This window comes from Lipotes vexillifer, unplaced genomic scaffold, assembly GCF_000442215.2.
Source record: "Lipotes vexillifer unplaced genomic scaffold, Lipotes_vexillifer_v1.1 scaffold1266, whole genome shotgun sequence".
Taxonomy (NCBI): domain Eukaryota; kingdom Metazoa; phylum Chordata; class Mammalia; order Artiodactyla; family Lipotidae; genus Lipotes; species Lipotes vexillifer.
This window is the reverse complement of record NW_006778690.1, coordinates 352,880-368,114: the sequence shown is the minus strand read 5'-3', so window position 1 is coordinate 368,114 and position 15,235 is coordinate 352,880. Positions and strand designations below refer to the sequence as shown.

Sequence of the window (15,235 nt, the reverse complement as noted above, 5' to 3'; positions counted from 1 at the left end):
CGGCACATGGGATCCTCCCAGACCGGGGCACAAACCCGCGTCCCCTGCATCGGCAGGCGGACCCTCAAGCACTGCGCCACCAGGGAAGCCCTATTAACTGTATCTTTTAAACAATAGGATCATACTTAGTTGCCTCTCTCAATAAGAGCTGCTTCCACTGTTAGAGGCATGTAGGAACTGAGAGACTATCTAAGGAACAGCAGATTTATATATCTCATAGTGCTGGGGGATAAATTTATTGACTGGACATACTGGTACCATTTAATTGTGTTCTCATATTATTGATTTGGTCTCCTCCTCTGTGTCTCTTTCCATCTCCCTCGATCCCTTCCTACCCAGTAAATAAGATGCTTACATGATGTGATTCCACTGTGCATAAGCATATGTGCAACATAATAAGTGCCATAATAGATTTATACAGTTGCTGTGAGGACATAAATGAGAAAACAAGTTTTAAACTTACTTTTGTAGGTAAAGGAAGATGTTCATAGTTGAATTAGTAAGTGAGCTCATGCTTCAAGAATGAGATGCAGTTAGTTTTCCATCCAAATACTAATCATACACTTTATTTTCTTCAAAAAATTCTCTTTAAAAATGTACTCTTTATGTCAGTCTCTTTCCTATTTTCTCAGTGATTCTTCTGGTTATAGAGTATGTTAATTAATTCAAGGAAGTGTACTGAGCACATCTGAGACATGGCTGAGGCAAAGGAGTCTAATCTCCAGAGTTTCTTTGGCTTGTAATTCTGTAACTTCTTCTTATTTTGCATAGTACCCCAAATTGTACTGGTGAATGTAAAAGTGGGAAAATTGGTCTTCCCCATTGAGTAGAGAACTACAGATCAAGGTATAATGTGCCCTTTGGCCACCTACACAGTTATGTTATAGTTTAACATCTGCTGTTTTGCTCTTTGTTTTCTCTGTGTATAAAAGCAGGAAGCTTTTTTGTTGCTCTGCTCCTCCATTACAACCTTATTTTATGCTGAATAGATATTTTCTAGTATACTATTTTAATTCTGTTATTGTTGCTTGTGTATATATGTGTTTGTGTATATTTAAGTTATTTTCCTTGTGGTGCCATGGTGATTACAGTTGACATCTTAATTTAAAACAGTCTAGTTTGGATTAATCTCAATTTAATTTTAATATATAAAAACTTTGCTCCAGCGTAACACCATTTATACAAATTACATCTTTATACATTATAAGCCCATCAGCACAATTTTTTTTTTTTTTTTTGCATTACGCGGGTCTCTCACTGTTGTGGCCTCTCCCATTGCGGAGCACTCAGCGGCCATGGCTCACGGGCCCAGCCACTCCGCGGCATGTGGGATCTTCCCAGACCGGGGCACAAACCAGTGTCCCCTGCATTGGCAGGCGGACTCTCAATGACTGCACCACCAGGGAAGCCCAGCACAATTTTATAATAATTATTTTATGCACGTATCCTTTAAATGAGTTAGGAGAAGAAAAGAGTTACAAATATACATTTTTATTATCTTTTGTATTTACTTATATAGCTACCTTTACTCCTGCTCTTTATTGCTTAGTGTGGATTTAAGTTACTGTCTGTTGTTCTTTCATTTCAGTCTGAAATGAAATACCCTTTAGTATTTCTTGTAGGGCAGGTCTGCTAGTGACGAATTCTCTGTTTTCATTTATCTAGATATGTCTTAATTTCTTTTTTCCCACCTCACCTAGCTCTCCTTCACTTTTGAAGGGTACTTTGCTAGGTATACAATTCTTGGATGCCAGTCTTTTTCTTTCATCCTTTAGACCATGTCATCCTACTGCCCACTGGTCTCCATGGTTTCTAGTAAGTCAGCTCTTAATCTTCTTGAGGAAACTTTGTATCTGAGAACTGTTTTGTTTTGTTTTTGCTGCTTTCATGATTCTCTTTTTGTCTTTTGACAGTTTGGCTATGAAACATCTAGATGTGGATCTCTTCAACTTTGTCCTACTCGGAGTTTATTGAACTTTTTAGGTATACATACTAATGTTTTCCATCAAATTTGGGAAGTTTTTTGTCATAATTTTTTCAAATATTCTTTCCACTCCTTTCTCTCTCTCCTCTCCTTCGGAAACTCACGTTGTGTTTATGTTGGTATACTTGATGGAGACCCACAGATCTCTGAGGCTCTGTTCATTTTTCTTTACTCTTTTTGTTCCTCAGATTGGGGAGAATCTTAACTGACCTGTCTGAAGTTCACTGGTTCTTCTGCCAGTTCAAATGTGCTGTTTACCCCCTCTAGTAAATTTTTGATTTCTGTTATTGCTCTTTTCAACTTGAAAATGTCTGTTTGAATCTTCTTATTATTGTTTTAATTTCACTGGGTGGAAATATCCTTTTCATATTTAAATGCCAGCTTTCTATTTGATTCTTTTTTATAATTTCTGTCTCTTCATTTATATTCTCCATTAGGTAAAACATGACTCTCAAACTCCTTTAATTCTTTAGACATAATTTGCTTTATTTCTTTGAAATATTTATAATAGCTGGTTTAAGGTTTTGTCTAGTAAGACCAACATCTGGCCTTCTTCAGAGACAGTTTCTGTTGAATTTTTTCCTATGTATGGGCCATACTTCCCTATTTCTTTGTATGTCATAATTTTTTTGTTGGAAACTAGACATTTTAAATACAATAAAATAAACTGTCACATTTTAAATAATGTGACAGTTAAGAAAATCATATTTCTTCCTACTCCCAGGATTTGTTTTGCTCTTATTGGTGTTGCTGCTTGTTTCTCTAGTGATTTTCCTGGGCTAATTCTGTTCAGTCTTTGTTCTTTGAAGTCTGCTCAGCTCCCACAGTGGTCAGTTACTGATTAGCCAGAGATTTCTTTAAATGACTTGAACCAATAGGTCTCTATTCAGCTTTTGCTGAGGGGCTTTGTTTGTGTGCATGTGTTGAAGCAGAGCTTCAAGGTCAACCAGAAGTGAAAGATTAGGGCCTTCTCAGGTCTTCCTGCACATTCACACAGCTCCTCACATGTGCCTAGCCTTCTAAATTCCCAGAACTATTGCAGAGCTTTTCAAAGCCCCTTATGGACATTTCATTCCTCAATTTTTTCTTTTAAGTATTTTGGTCAGCCTCTTATTAGCTGCAACTAGTAAAAATTGCTCAGGCAACTGCAGTGTTAAACAGTTGTTGATGACTATTTTCAACAAATATGCTGCAGATAGGACTATACACATAGAATGAGCCCTTGAGTCTTATCAAACAAAGACAAGCCCTGAGAATGGAGTATTTTAACAAGCTGCAAGGCACATCAAATAGTAACAGTTTTCTGAGGCTTTGGGACAACTTCAAATCTATTCTGGTCTCTCCAGTATCTGCTTGGCTTTGGGGTTTCACAGCTACCATATTTGCAATATTTTGGTTTTCAAGGCTGATCTGGAGCTGGGGATGAGAGATTGAATTCGGTCAAGTTAAGACACTAGAAAGCTTGCTCTTCTTGCTGAGAGTCAACTGGTTTTCTTGAATAAACATTCCTTAGATTGTCACAAGCCTTTAAATTAATGTCACAAGCTAAAAATAAAGTTGATTTTGACAGTATTTTGCAGTTTCTTTTTTTTTCTTTTTTTTCCGGTATGCAGGCCTCTCACTGTTGTGACCTCTCCCGTTGCGGAGCACAGGCTCCGGACGCGCAGGCTCAGTGGCCATGTCTCACGGGGCCAGCCGCTCTGTGGCATGTGGGATCTTCCCGGACCGGGGCGCGAACCCGTGTCCCCTGCATCGGCAGGCGGACTCTCAACCACTGCACCACCAGGGAAGCCCTGCAGTATTCTTACAAAAAATTTTTTTCTTGAAGTATAGTTGATGTACAATATTATATGTTACATGTGTACAGTATAGTGGTTTATACTTTTTAAACATTGTACTCCATTTATAGTTATTATAAAATATTGGCTATATTCCCTGTGTTGTAAAATATATCCTTGTAGCTTATTTTATACATAATAGTTTGTATCTCTTAATCCTCTACCCCTATATTGCCCCTCCTCCCTTCCCTCTCCCTACTGGTAACTACTAGTTTGTTCTCTATATCTGTGAGTCTTTCTTTTTTGTTGTATTCACTAGTTTGTTGTATTTTTTTAGATTCCACATATAAGTGATCATCATAAAATATTTGTCTTTCTCTGTCTGACTTATTTCACTTAGCATAATACCCTCCAAGTCCATCCCTGTTGTTGCAAATGGCAAAATTTCTTTCTTTTATATGGCTGAGTGGTATTCCGTGTGTGTGTATGCATATTGCACAGCTTCTTTATCCATTCATCTGTTGATGAACACTTAGGATGCTTCTGTATCTTGGCAATTATAAATAATGCCGCTCTGAACACTGGGGTGCATATAGCTTTTTGAATCGGTGTTTTCATTTTCTTTGGATATATACCCAGGAGTGGAATTGCTGGGTCATATGGTAGTTCTGTTTTCAGTTTTTTTGAGAAACTTCCATACTGTTTTCCACAGTGGCTGCACCAATTTACATTTCCACCAACCGTGTATGGGGGTTTCCTTTTCTCCACATCCTCACCAACATGTTATTTGTGTTCTTTTTATGATGGCCATTCTGACAGGTGTGAATGATTAGCAGTGTTGAGCTAAAAGATGCAGTGTTGAGCATCTTTTCATGTGCCTGTTGGCCATCTGCACTTCCTCTTTGGAAAAATGTCTGTTCAGGTCTTCTGCCCATTTTTAAATTGGGTTGTTTGTGTTTTTGATGTTGAGTTGTATGAGCTATTTATGTATTTTGGACATTAACCCCTTATCTGTCATATCATTTGCAAATGTTTTCTCCCATTGAGTAGGTTGTCTTTTCCTTTGACAGTATTTGCCAGTATTCTTGTTGCTTTTATGGAGGAGCTGGTTTTCCAAAGTCCTTCCTCTGCCATTCTGGAAGTGCCTTTTCCCATTCTTGTATATTTTTATCAGCATTCTGCTTCCAGTCTCTGACCCAGCCTCTCATTGCTTGCCTTTCTCTTATACATTTCTACTGGACCTTTGGAACTCTGGTTCCACGGCTAACATAGTTACATTCTCAATTATTCACTGACTATTACCTCCCTTTCTTGCCAGGCAGCCCTTTCAGGGGCTGATTCTCTCACATCCCACATAAATCAAAATCCTCTATTCCTCCCTTAAATATTAGTATTCCTCAAGTTTCTGGCTTACACCCCTTCTCTTGTCTACTTTCCCTGAACATTCTTACCCAGTTGTTGCTCATACTCTCAAATCTGTCTTCTTCTCTAGCCCAGATCTCTGTCTTAAGCTCCTCATCTGTATCTAATTTTGCTTAACATAAATCTTCATTTGGAATTTCTACAGACATGTAAAATTCCTCAAGTTCAAAACAGAGATCAACCTATTCTTCTTTCTCAGTTTTCTTTGAATGACATTCTCATTTGTCTAGTTGCCTAAACCAAAAATGTGGGTCATTTTTTATTCTTTCTCCTTTACCCTACCTTCAAATTACAGTAAGTTACCTTTCAGTTCTGTGCCCTAAATCTTTCGATTTAGGTTTTCTTTATCTCTACTGACATCTCCTGCCTGAATTATTCCAACAGCCTCCAAAACAGATCTTCCCATTATATTTCTGTCCCCAGCTTCTCCACAATGTGTCCAGAAGGGAACTTTATAAAATGCAAATCCAAATAGGTCACAGAGTCCACACAGACAGACACACACACACACACACACACACACACACACACACACACACACACACACACACACACACACACACACACACACTTTGCTCTTCTCTCCATTGCATTCCTTGCTCCATCCTAATTGCCTTTTTCCTATTTCCAGACCACGTCATGTTCTTGTTTGCTTTCAGGTATCTGTACATACTGCAGTATTCTTTATCACTTTGCTCTTTCATTGCTTCCTCAGGGAAGCCTTCTTATATTCCCACAAACTGAGTTAGATACTTCTGGATATAGAATTACCATACTGCATTGACCTATTTACTCATCTTTATCTCCAAGTAGAATGTCAAGTCCATGAGATCCAGGGCTGTGATTATGAGCAGCCTGTGGCCTAGCACCGAACATTGGGCTTCCACAAATTATCTGATGAATAGAGAATTTATGCCTACATGTATGAATGACAGTACCAACCATGTTCAGCACTGAGAATACAAAGATATATTAGGCAAACGTATAAATAAAATAGGCCTTTGAAACATCTGGTGTTTGAGGGATATAGCTGTTAGTAATGTAGGATTAGTAACTTAAAGCCAGTGATTCTAAATAAAGTCCTGTATACCTTAGTTGAAGAAATAAAATGGCATGAATGTATGTGAGACCCCAAAGCATTATTTATGAATGAAAGGAGAAAATGAAGAGAAACTATTCAACAGGAAGTTATATACATATGCTCTTTATAAAGTTAGTGTTTATACTTAGTTTTTGTTTTATTTTGTTTTTAATTTCTAGGTCATTGAGAAGTAGGTGACTTCTTCCTTCCTGCCTTTCTTTTACACAAATTGTATAATATTTAGAAAATATATATAAGCAACAACAAAAAAATGAAATCACTCATTATCTGATTTAATGTATTATATATAGTTTCATAACTGAATTAAATCTGAACATCACCAGAAATAGATATGTCATAAACATCTTATGCTAGGAAATATACGTCAATACCACCTATTGCTGAGGTTAGCAGACTTTTTCTCTATAGGGCCAAATAGTACATTTTTGAAGCTTTGAGGGGCTAGAAGGTCTCTGTCACAGCTATTCAACTCTTCCTGTAGCAAAAGCAGCCATAGACCCTTCCAAATGGGTGTATTCCAATAAAACTTGATTTACAAAAACAAGTGGCAAGCAGGATTTGGTATGGAAGCCATAGATTTGTTCTGAGATACAGATATGCCATAATTACTTAATCTTGGGGAAGTTTATTATCTTCAATTTTTTACTATTATTAGTTATACTCTCTTAGCATCTTAATATCTAAATCTGTATGTACATTCTTAATTTTTTCCTTAGCATAAATTCTGAAAAAATTTCTAGGGCTAAGAGTACATCTTTAAGACTTTTCTTTTTTAAACGAGAATAGGTGAGATAACACTTGCTTTCAATCTGTGACTATGAGGAGTTTTGCTTAACTCATTTTGTGGGTTTTGTGGGCATGGAAAAAGAAAGACTGGAGGGAAACGTTGAGTCAACGATAGTAATATAAAACTTAAAAAGAGATGTTCCATGAAGAAAATATGAAAAATTTCATAAGTACAGATATTCCTGTTCACATAGCCAAGTTTGTTTGTTTGTTTGTTTTATAGCTCTGTAGAGTTTTGTTTAAAATCTTGTGTCGATTGAGATTTGGGAGATGGGGTTTGCAAATTACAAAATGAGCGTTTCTTATTCAGTTTCCTAAGATACCCTTAGGTCAGCATGATTTTGATTGTGATTACCAATCAGCTTGTTTTTTTAAAAAAAGAAAAAAGAAGACGCCGTTAAATTTTCCTGTTCTGGTTGACAAGGAAGTCTAATCAGATCAGGGTTTGGCAAATTACTATCCATGGACAAAATCCCTCCTGTTGCCTGTTTTTGTTGTTGTTGTTGTTGTTGTTGTTTTGCGGCATGCGGGCCTCTCACTGTTGTGGCCTCTCCCATTGCGGTGCACAGGCTCCAGACGCGCAGGCTCAGCAGCCATGGCTCATGGGCCTAGCCGTTCCGCGGCATGTGGGATCTTCCCGGACCGGGGCACGAACCCGTGTCCCCTGCATCGGCAGGCGGACTGTCAACCACTGCACCACAAGGGAAGCCCCCTGTTGCCTGTTTTTGTAAGTGAAGTTTTATTGGAACACAGCCATGCCCATTCACTTAAGTACTGTCTATGATTGCTTTTAGACTATAACAACAGAGTAAAGTAGTTGTCAGAGACAGTATAGTCCAGAAAGCCTAAAGTATTTACTATCTGCCACTTTACAGAAGAAAATTTGCAGACCCCGGAATTAGAGGAATGGCCCATGTTAGTCTTTCTGTTTATTGAAAATGGATCCACAAAAACAAAATAATTTTGCTACAGATAAACTAACAAGGTTTTAGAAGCAGAATTAATTCAGAGCCCAAATCTGGGCCCTTAAAATGTAGAAGAACACGTGAGAAAACAATATAAGATATGTTGGAATACAGAGGACTTTATGTGTAGTGTAATTCTAAGTTATGTGAAAGATTAGATTTAGAGCACCCAAGTACTGGCTGTTACAGAGGCACCTACCTTAGTTATAAAAGCCCTTCTTACACACAGTTGGAAAATAGCCAATTCCACAAAGTTTTGCTGTAGTGTCTTTAAAAGCGAGCAGTTACACTGTGACAAGTTCCGTGGCACTTTTCGTGAAACAACCTTGTTGCAGTTTCTGAATGAGATGACATCAGTCAAATTGGAAAATTCACACTCTTAAAAATTTTTTGAAACCTGTGTACATAGGCTTATTCCCCCAATGACAGTCTTTATCCCTACTGTATTTGTTGCCTTAATTCAGTTTCACATGACAATAATAGGGGGCATTCAGAAAGTAGGGATATTTTCTTTCTTTGGATCCACGTTACCAGGAAATAGCTAATATCCAGGATCCCAAATCATTTAGTAAGGTTTTGAAACAGCATAGCTTTTATTAATTTTATAAAAAGTTTCTTAAAAGAATCCTGTGTGTGGAACTCTTTGGAGTATAGTAGAAAAGCCTCTAGGCTGAAGTCAAGCGTTCCTCTTCACTAGGCCGCTAAATAGATGTTGAAAAAACCTGAATCTGTAACCAGCTACATGGACTTCTTTTATGAGAGAGAAGCCACTAATTTAATGCTTACAAGCACTGATTTTAGGGTGTTTTCTCACAGCCGAAAATAATCCTGAGTGAGGGGTGTCAGGGTAGACTAGTTTATCTCTGAGGGACTTTACATCTGTATGGCTCCACATATTTGTGTGGGATAGAGCTGATGAAGGGGAAAAAATAAAAGTGGGTCTGTATCTTGTCAAGATAAAGCAACGCTCTGACAGAACCACAAATTTTATAATGATAAAAGACAAGAAATTGACTGTCGTTCATTTTTACACATTTCTCTTTCTTTGTTTAACTTTTGAGTTTCCTTTTTTTGTTTCTCATAATTTCTGTGACACTTATTCTGTATTAGAGCTGTTACGGTTCTGCCAAGAATTCCTTAGGCTGTGGTTGTTCTTCAGGAGATTGATCTTGAGTAAGGGTGGTGAGTAAAGCACTGAGCTATCCCTACTGCTGGAGAACTACATGGAGGTGCATCTGTCTTGATTTAGTGACTACAGCTTTGCATGGGACGTCGGGTCATTCAGGGTACGAAAGTGCAATAAGCTGGAGATCCTTTATGTCCTTCTGTAACCCTGATGGTGGTGCCTTAGTTGTATCAGAGTCCCTCTGTTTTCATAGATTTGTTTTTTCAGATATTCTAGGCTTTCACACCATTCCTTCTCCTTAAGCAACTCTTCTGTTTTGCTGGTGGTTCGTTCAATAAATATCTGTTAAACACATATTAATGTGTTTTGTGCTGGATCTTGGAGATATTACTATCATTCAAACACAACACCAGCTCCCAAGAATTTGCAGTCAAATTAGAGAGCCCAGTAAGAAAACGGGTGTTTACAGTACAAAAATAAGAACTGAGGAATTAAGGATTAAGGAAGCCAATATTTACTTTCTTAAAAACATTGAACCAGAATGGTTAAATGGAAAGAGCATTGGTTTTAGATTTTGTTGATCTGCTTTTAAATCCTGATTCAATTACTTAATAAGTATGTGACTTTGGGAAAGTTAACATTTGTGATACTTGCAAAGTTGCTCTAAGTTTTAGAAATAAATATATATAAAGCACTTAGTCTAGTGCCTGCTGAATAAATGGTTTCTGCTTTTTTTTTTCTAAATCATACACCGCAAATTATTGTTCCAAAGCCTATAAATAGAAAGATCATTTCTCCGGCCCCTACTTCATAGGAGATGTGAAAAGAGGATATGGTAAAATTTTTTATGAACTTTGTGAACATCCTGCCTATAAAGAAACTATTAGAAATCAGATTTTATAATTATTTCTTATAAAGCTTACCCAGATTTCCATTATTAAGATATGGACTGTAAAACTCATATCTTAAGAACTTACAATATTGCTTGTGAAATATGCTAGTAATTTTGTAACCACCGGTCTTATATTTTATTTGTCAACTTAAAAAGGGGATACTTTTCTGTCTCCCTACCTCCCTCACCCCGTAGTTTAGCATGCCAGTTACTTTTTTTTGTTGTTGTTGTTTGCGGTACGCGGTCCTCTCGCGGTTGTGGCCTCTCCCGTTGCGGAGCACAGGCTCCGGACGCGCAGGCTCAGCGGCCATGGCTCACGGGCCTAGCCGCTCCGTGGCATGTGGGATCCTTCTGGACCGGGGCACGAACCCGTGTCCCCTGCATCGGCAGGCGGACTCTCAACCACTGCGCCACCAGGGAAGCCCGCCAGTTACTTTTAACCAAATTGTGTAATGGTTATAACCTTTTTTCATGAGATGTTTAAAAAGCATTCAAATAGATCATCAGTAAATTGATAAAATATCAATATATTTTCTTAAGACTCGTTCATCATTACAATTTGAATTTTTTCTACTTGAAGAATTGAAAGCTGCAATATTTAGAAAGTAGTATGCGTATTTAGAAATAAAACAGAATGGTTAAAGAATTTGCTTTTAACTGAAAATATTTTTTTCATTCCTTTGAAATTAAGTAACATAAAATTAGAAATTAAAATTGGTCTAACAGCAACACAATTTGTAATTTTTCAAAAACGTCAAAGTTGGTAGCTGAAATGAGAATACTGTACTCGGGAGGGCATAGATCTTATTCCATTATGTGACCTTTCCAGTTTTGCTATACTTTATGTAATAACTATTCCAGATTTATTTGTTAATTCTGTTATAGCTGTACCTTAAAAATAAGACAAGCTGATGTTATTCACTGTAAAAAGTGTAAATACAAGCATCAACAGAACATAGAACTATTTTCTATGTATTTTACATAAATCACCCTAAATTATAAATAGGATAGTGATGAAACAAATACTTTTCTACCAAAAGAAAAAGCCAGTGGAACAGAGTGGGATAAGAGGTGGGAGAGAAGCCCTAGGATTGTGTTGGCAGGGCAGTAGTAAGTGACAGCATGAGAAGAATGCATGTGTTCTTCCATCACTGCTGTTCTCCTCTCTGTTTGAATTAGACAAATAGCATGTGCCCAAGGGGAACGAGGGACAATGTTCAGAGGAAAGGAACCACTTCTATACAGCCCTGGCAGATTCATGAGAATAATGATGTATCTGCTTTTTGTTGCTGCTGATGTTACTTAACCTTGTCGTGGATACATTACTTTTTCTGTAGCACTTATTTTGTGGGTTCTTACTCATATTATTTTCTCTATCATGGCTATACGGGATTGTCTGTTGGCAAATCAGCACCATTTACCCCTTCTGCACCTTGCCTGATGTAATGGCTTCCTGGAAAGTGTGCATGCTGTTTTTTTTCCCTCTTTGTGTCTTCCCTGTCCCACTCCATCAAATGTGCAATTTAAATATCCAGAAGTCATTACAGACAATTGATTTGTAGGGGTTTTCTTTTGATTTGTTTTTGTCTGTTTTGATTTTTTTCCCCAATAGCAAAATTTCATTTTTACCCTTCCCAAACCATGCCCCCCCGCCCCATAGCAAAACTCCACACACTGGATGCCAAGACAGACACATTCATTGATTTATTTAGTAAACTTTCAGTGAGCTTTTGTAAGCTTCATAACACTGCGTTAAGTGGTATTATAGGGCAAGGGTCCCCAACCCCTGGGCTCTGGACCAGTTACCAGTCAGTGGCCTGTTAGGAACCGGGCCACATAGCAGGAGGTGAGTGGCAGGCGAGCAAGCAAAGCTTAATCTGCTGCTCCCCATCGCTCAAATTACTGCCTGAACCGTCCCCCCCGCCAGTTCCGTGGAAAAATTGTCTTCCATGAAACCGGTCCCTGGTGCCAAAAAGATTGGGGGCCGCTGTTATAGGGCAATTCAGCGAAGTACATAAAAGTAGTTAGATTGTGAGGGTGAAATATTCAAACGAATTTGCACCAAAACTACTATTTAAATCAAACCATAATGCTTATATTTATAAAATACTTCTAAATGTTCTGTTGTAAAATGTAGTCAATACAGGTGGCTTTAACTATGGGTTAGTGTCTTCAACCCTTCCCTCAGATAAGCTGTGTTGTCATTAGACCATTTAAATGACTTGTATTCTGAGCTTTGTAATGTTAAGGTTTTAAAATGCATCTCAAGTCTAAACTTTACAATGTGTTACATTTTAGGTCAGAAGACATGTCTTCATCTACATGGCATCTTTCCTTACCTCTATGTGCCATATGATGGTTATGGACAGCAGCCAGAAAGCTATCTTTCTCAGATGGCATTCAGTATCGACAGAGCACTTAATGTGGCTTTAGGCAATCCATCTTCCACTGCTCAGCACGTGTTCAAAGTGTCATTAGTATCAGGAATGTAAGTATATGATAACATCTTTTTAAATTTCTATTTATCTGTATTTATATTACTGTTCTAGTTAAACATAAAAGAAAACATATCCAATTCAAATATACTCTGTTCATTTTTCTTTTATTTCTAATCTAATGGAACCAGGGTGAATTTCTTACTGTAACTTTTTTAAGTCCATTTTTATTGCACTGAAAGATAGATGGTTAACAGTAATTTTTGTTTTAACTTTTTCCATTTCTCTGCTTCCTAGAACTGTAGAAATTTATGTAATTTATTCATCAAGTATTTATTGAGCACCTTTTATATTGGTGAACAAAGCAAAGGTCCCTGCCCTCATGGAGGTTACATCCTAGTAATGGAAAACAGAAAATAACCAACAGATAGAACATGAAATAAATTTATTTATTACATGATAATTAATGCTATAGAACAAAATATGTAGAACAGGTAAGAAGGATCAGTAGTATGGGGTGGGGAAGTAGTCTGGTGGCAGTTTTATATATAGGGTAATCCAGAAAGGTGTCATTGACATGGTAAATGATATTTGAGCAAAGACTTGAAGGTGAGGGGGTGGGAACAAAATGGAGGCCAGGTGTCTGGAGTGGAGGGAAAGGAGAGTGGACAAAATGAGGTTAGAGAGATATGAGAGAATGGAGATCATGTTGGCCAGTGGATCGCCAAAATCACTTTTACCTGGTTTGACAGCCATGAGAATGCACCTCTCAGATCTCCAAATACAAAGAGCATAATTGAACAATGGTCCCAGCTACTGCACTAAAATCCATCTACCGTTCTGTGTAAACTGAAGCTGCTTTCCATAGACTACTCCCAGCCATTGGCTAAGCAGAGCAAGGCTACTAAGGCAGGCCTGTTTCTGGGAGACACTTGGGAACTCTGGGACAGCCTTTCTGAACTTTCACTAGAATCACACTGCAATAAAAGACTTCCACTCATCTTCCCTCTGTCCCTCTCTCCTTCACTTAGATCAGACCTGTATCTAAGTCTTGTGGCTGTCCCACCCTCTCCTGAGTTCACCCTCATATTCTCTCACAGGTGTTTCCACTAACAAATTTCTTGCACATTTTGACATCTACTTCTTGGAGGACTCAGACTAACACATTTGAGAACTTAGAATACATTCTTTGGTCTCACCCCACATCTAATGAATCAGATACTCTGGTGGTGAGACCCAGAAATTTGTGAGCCTTTGTGCTGATTCTGATGCATACTCAAATTTGAGAAACCACTGCAGTAGGCTATTCTATTTTACTCTGAGCTATTGCATGATTTTGAGCAGCCAGGATCTAACTTAAACTTGAAAGGGTTCCTTTAGCAACTGTGGGAAGAATAGATCATAGGGGCATGAGAGTTGAAACAGGGAGAACATTAGGACTCTTGTTTCATTAATCTGGGTGAGAAAATATGGTGGCTCGAACTAGGGTAGTAGCAGGGGAGTAGTGAGAAGTGGTCAGCTTCTAGATCTGTTCTGAGGGTGAGTCCCCAAGATTTGCTGTCTGATTGGATGAAGTTTGTGAGAGGAGTCAGGTATGACTACAAAGTTTTGAGTCTGTGCAGATAGAGCAGGCTGGCAGGAAAGATTTAGAGCTCGTACTGGAACATATGAGTTGAATACATCTGTATGAAATCCATCTTAAATCTGTCTACTTCTTCCACCTTAATCCAGGTTTTCTTCTGGACCACCACAGTATCCTTTTAATTGAATTTCCTTCTTCTGTTCTTATCTCACTCCAGAGCTGCAGAAGTACCTGTCTTGTAATGTAAATTGGATCCTTTTAAAATCATTTAAAATCCTTGAGTGGCTTCATATTGTTTATACATTAAAATTTAAGTTTCTGACCCCTGCCTGCCTCTGTAACTTTGTTCACTGTGTTCCATCCAGAAACACTGGTCTTCTTTCAGTTCCTCTGATGTGCTGAGATCTTTCCCACCTTTGTACATGCAGTTTCCTTTCCTTGAGTGCTCTACCCCTCTCCAGTCCTTCAAATCCTTCACCTCTCCAGAGAAGTTTTCTCTTACTTCCCTCCTTGAAATAGGGTGTTGTTATTATTATTCTGTATCTTAGCCCATTCTTTGTTTCCTTTCGTACTTTACTATAGTTTGCAGTTATTTTAATTTTTTGTTTATTAGTTCTTATGTGTTTCTCCCACCAGCCTGTAAGTTCCATGAGAAAAAGGACCATGTTTGTCTGTCCATCATTATATCCCTTGCACCTTGTATGGTGTTGGGCAGTTAGTAAACAAGGCTCAATAACTATTTGTTTGAATAAATGAATGAGGTAAAAGTTCACACCCATCCTATGATAGCAACAATTAGGTTAAAGATAATCATCAGCTTTATATTCTAATTGTTTCATGTTTAATGATTCCTCGGAACTTTTCTATACATATTCTCATTTCAAAGTTGAATCTCTAAACAGCCTAGTGGAGTGAATAATGAGTCGCCAGTCTTTCTATATGTTTGGTGGGCATTTGTTAAAAGCATAGCCATATTTTTAAGAGTTAGTTGAGTTACAAATCTAGAGACCTGGAAGCAAAAGATGAGCTGTTCAATCTAATTTATGGCTGCCATTCTCTTTTTTCTCCCATTCTTATGTTTTCTATGTTTTTTTTCTTATATAGGTCCCCTTTTCCCTTACCATGCATTGTAGCTTCTATGATTCCTTTACTCCTTCAGTATT

General features: G+C 37.9%; 1 protein-coding gene across 2 annotated transcripts in view; it reads left to right on the top strand.

Annotated features, from left to right (window-relative positions):
- REV3L (REV3 like, DNA directed polymerase zeta catalytic subunit) overlaps window positions 1-15,235 on the top strand; it is a 199,266-nt gene that overhangs the window by 49,807 nt on the left and 134,224 nt on the right. For both annotated transcript variants that reach the window (XM_007451747.1, XM_007451748.1), the window contains one exon: window positions 12,354-12,543. In XM_007451747.1, coding sequence (XP_007451809.1) covers window positions 12,354-12,543 — 190 coding nt within the window. The remainder of the gene's footprint in view (window positions 1-12,353; window positions 12,544-15,235) is intronic.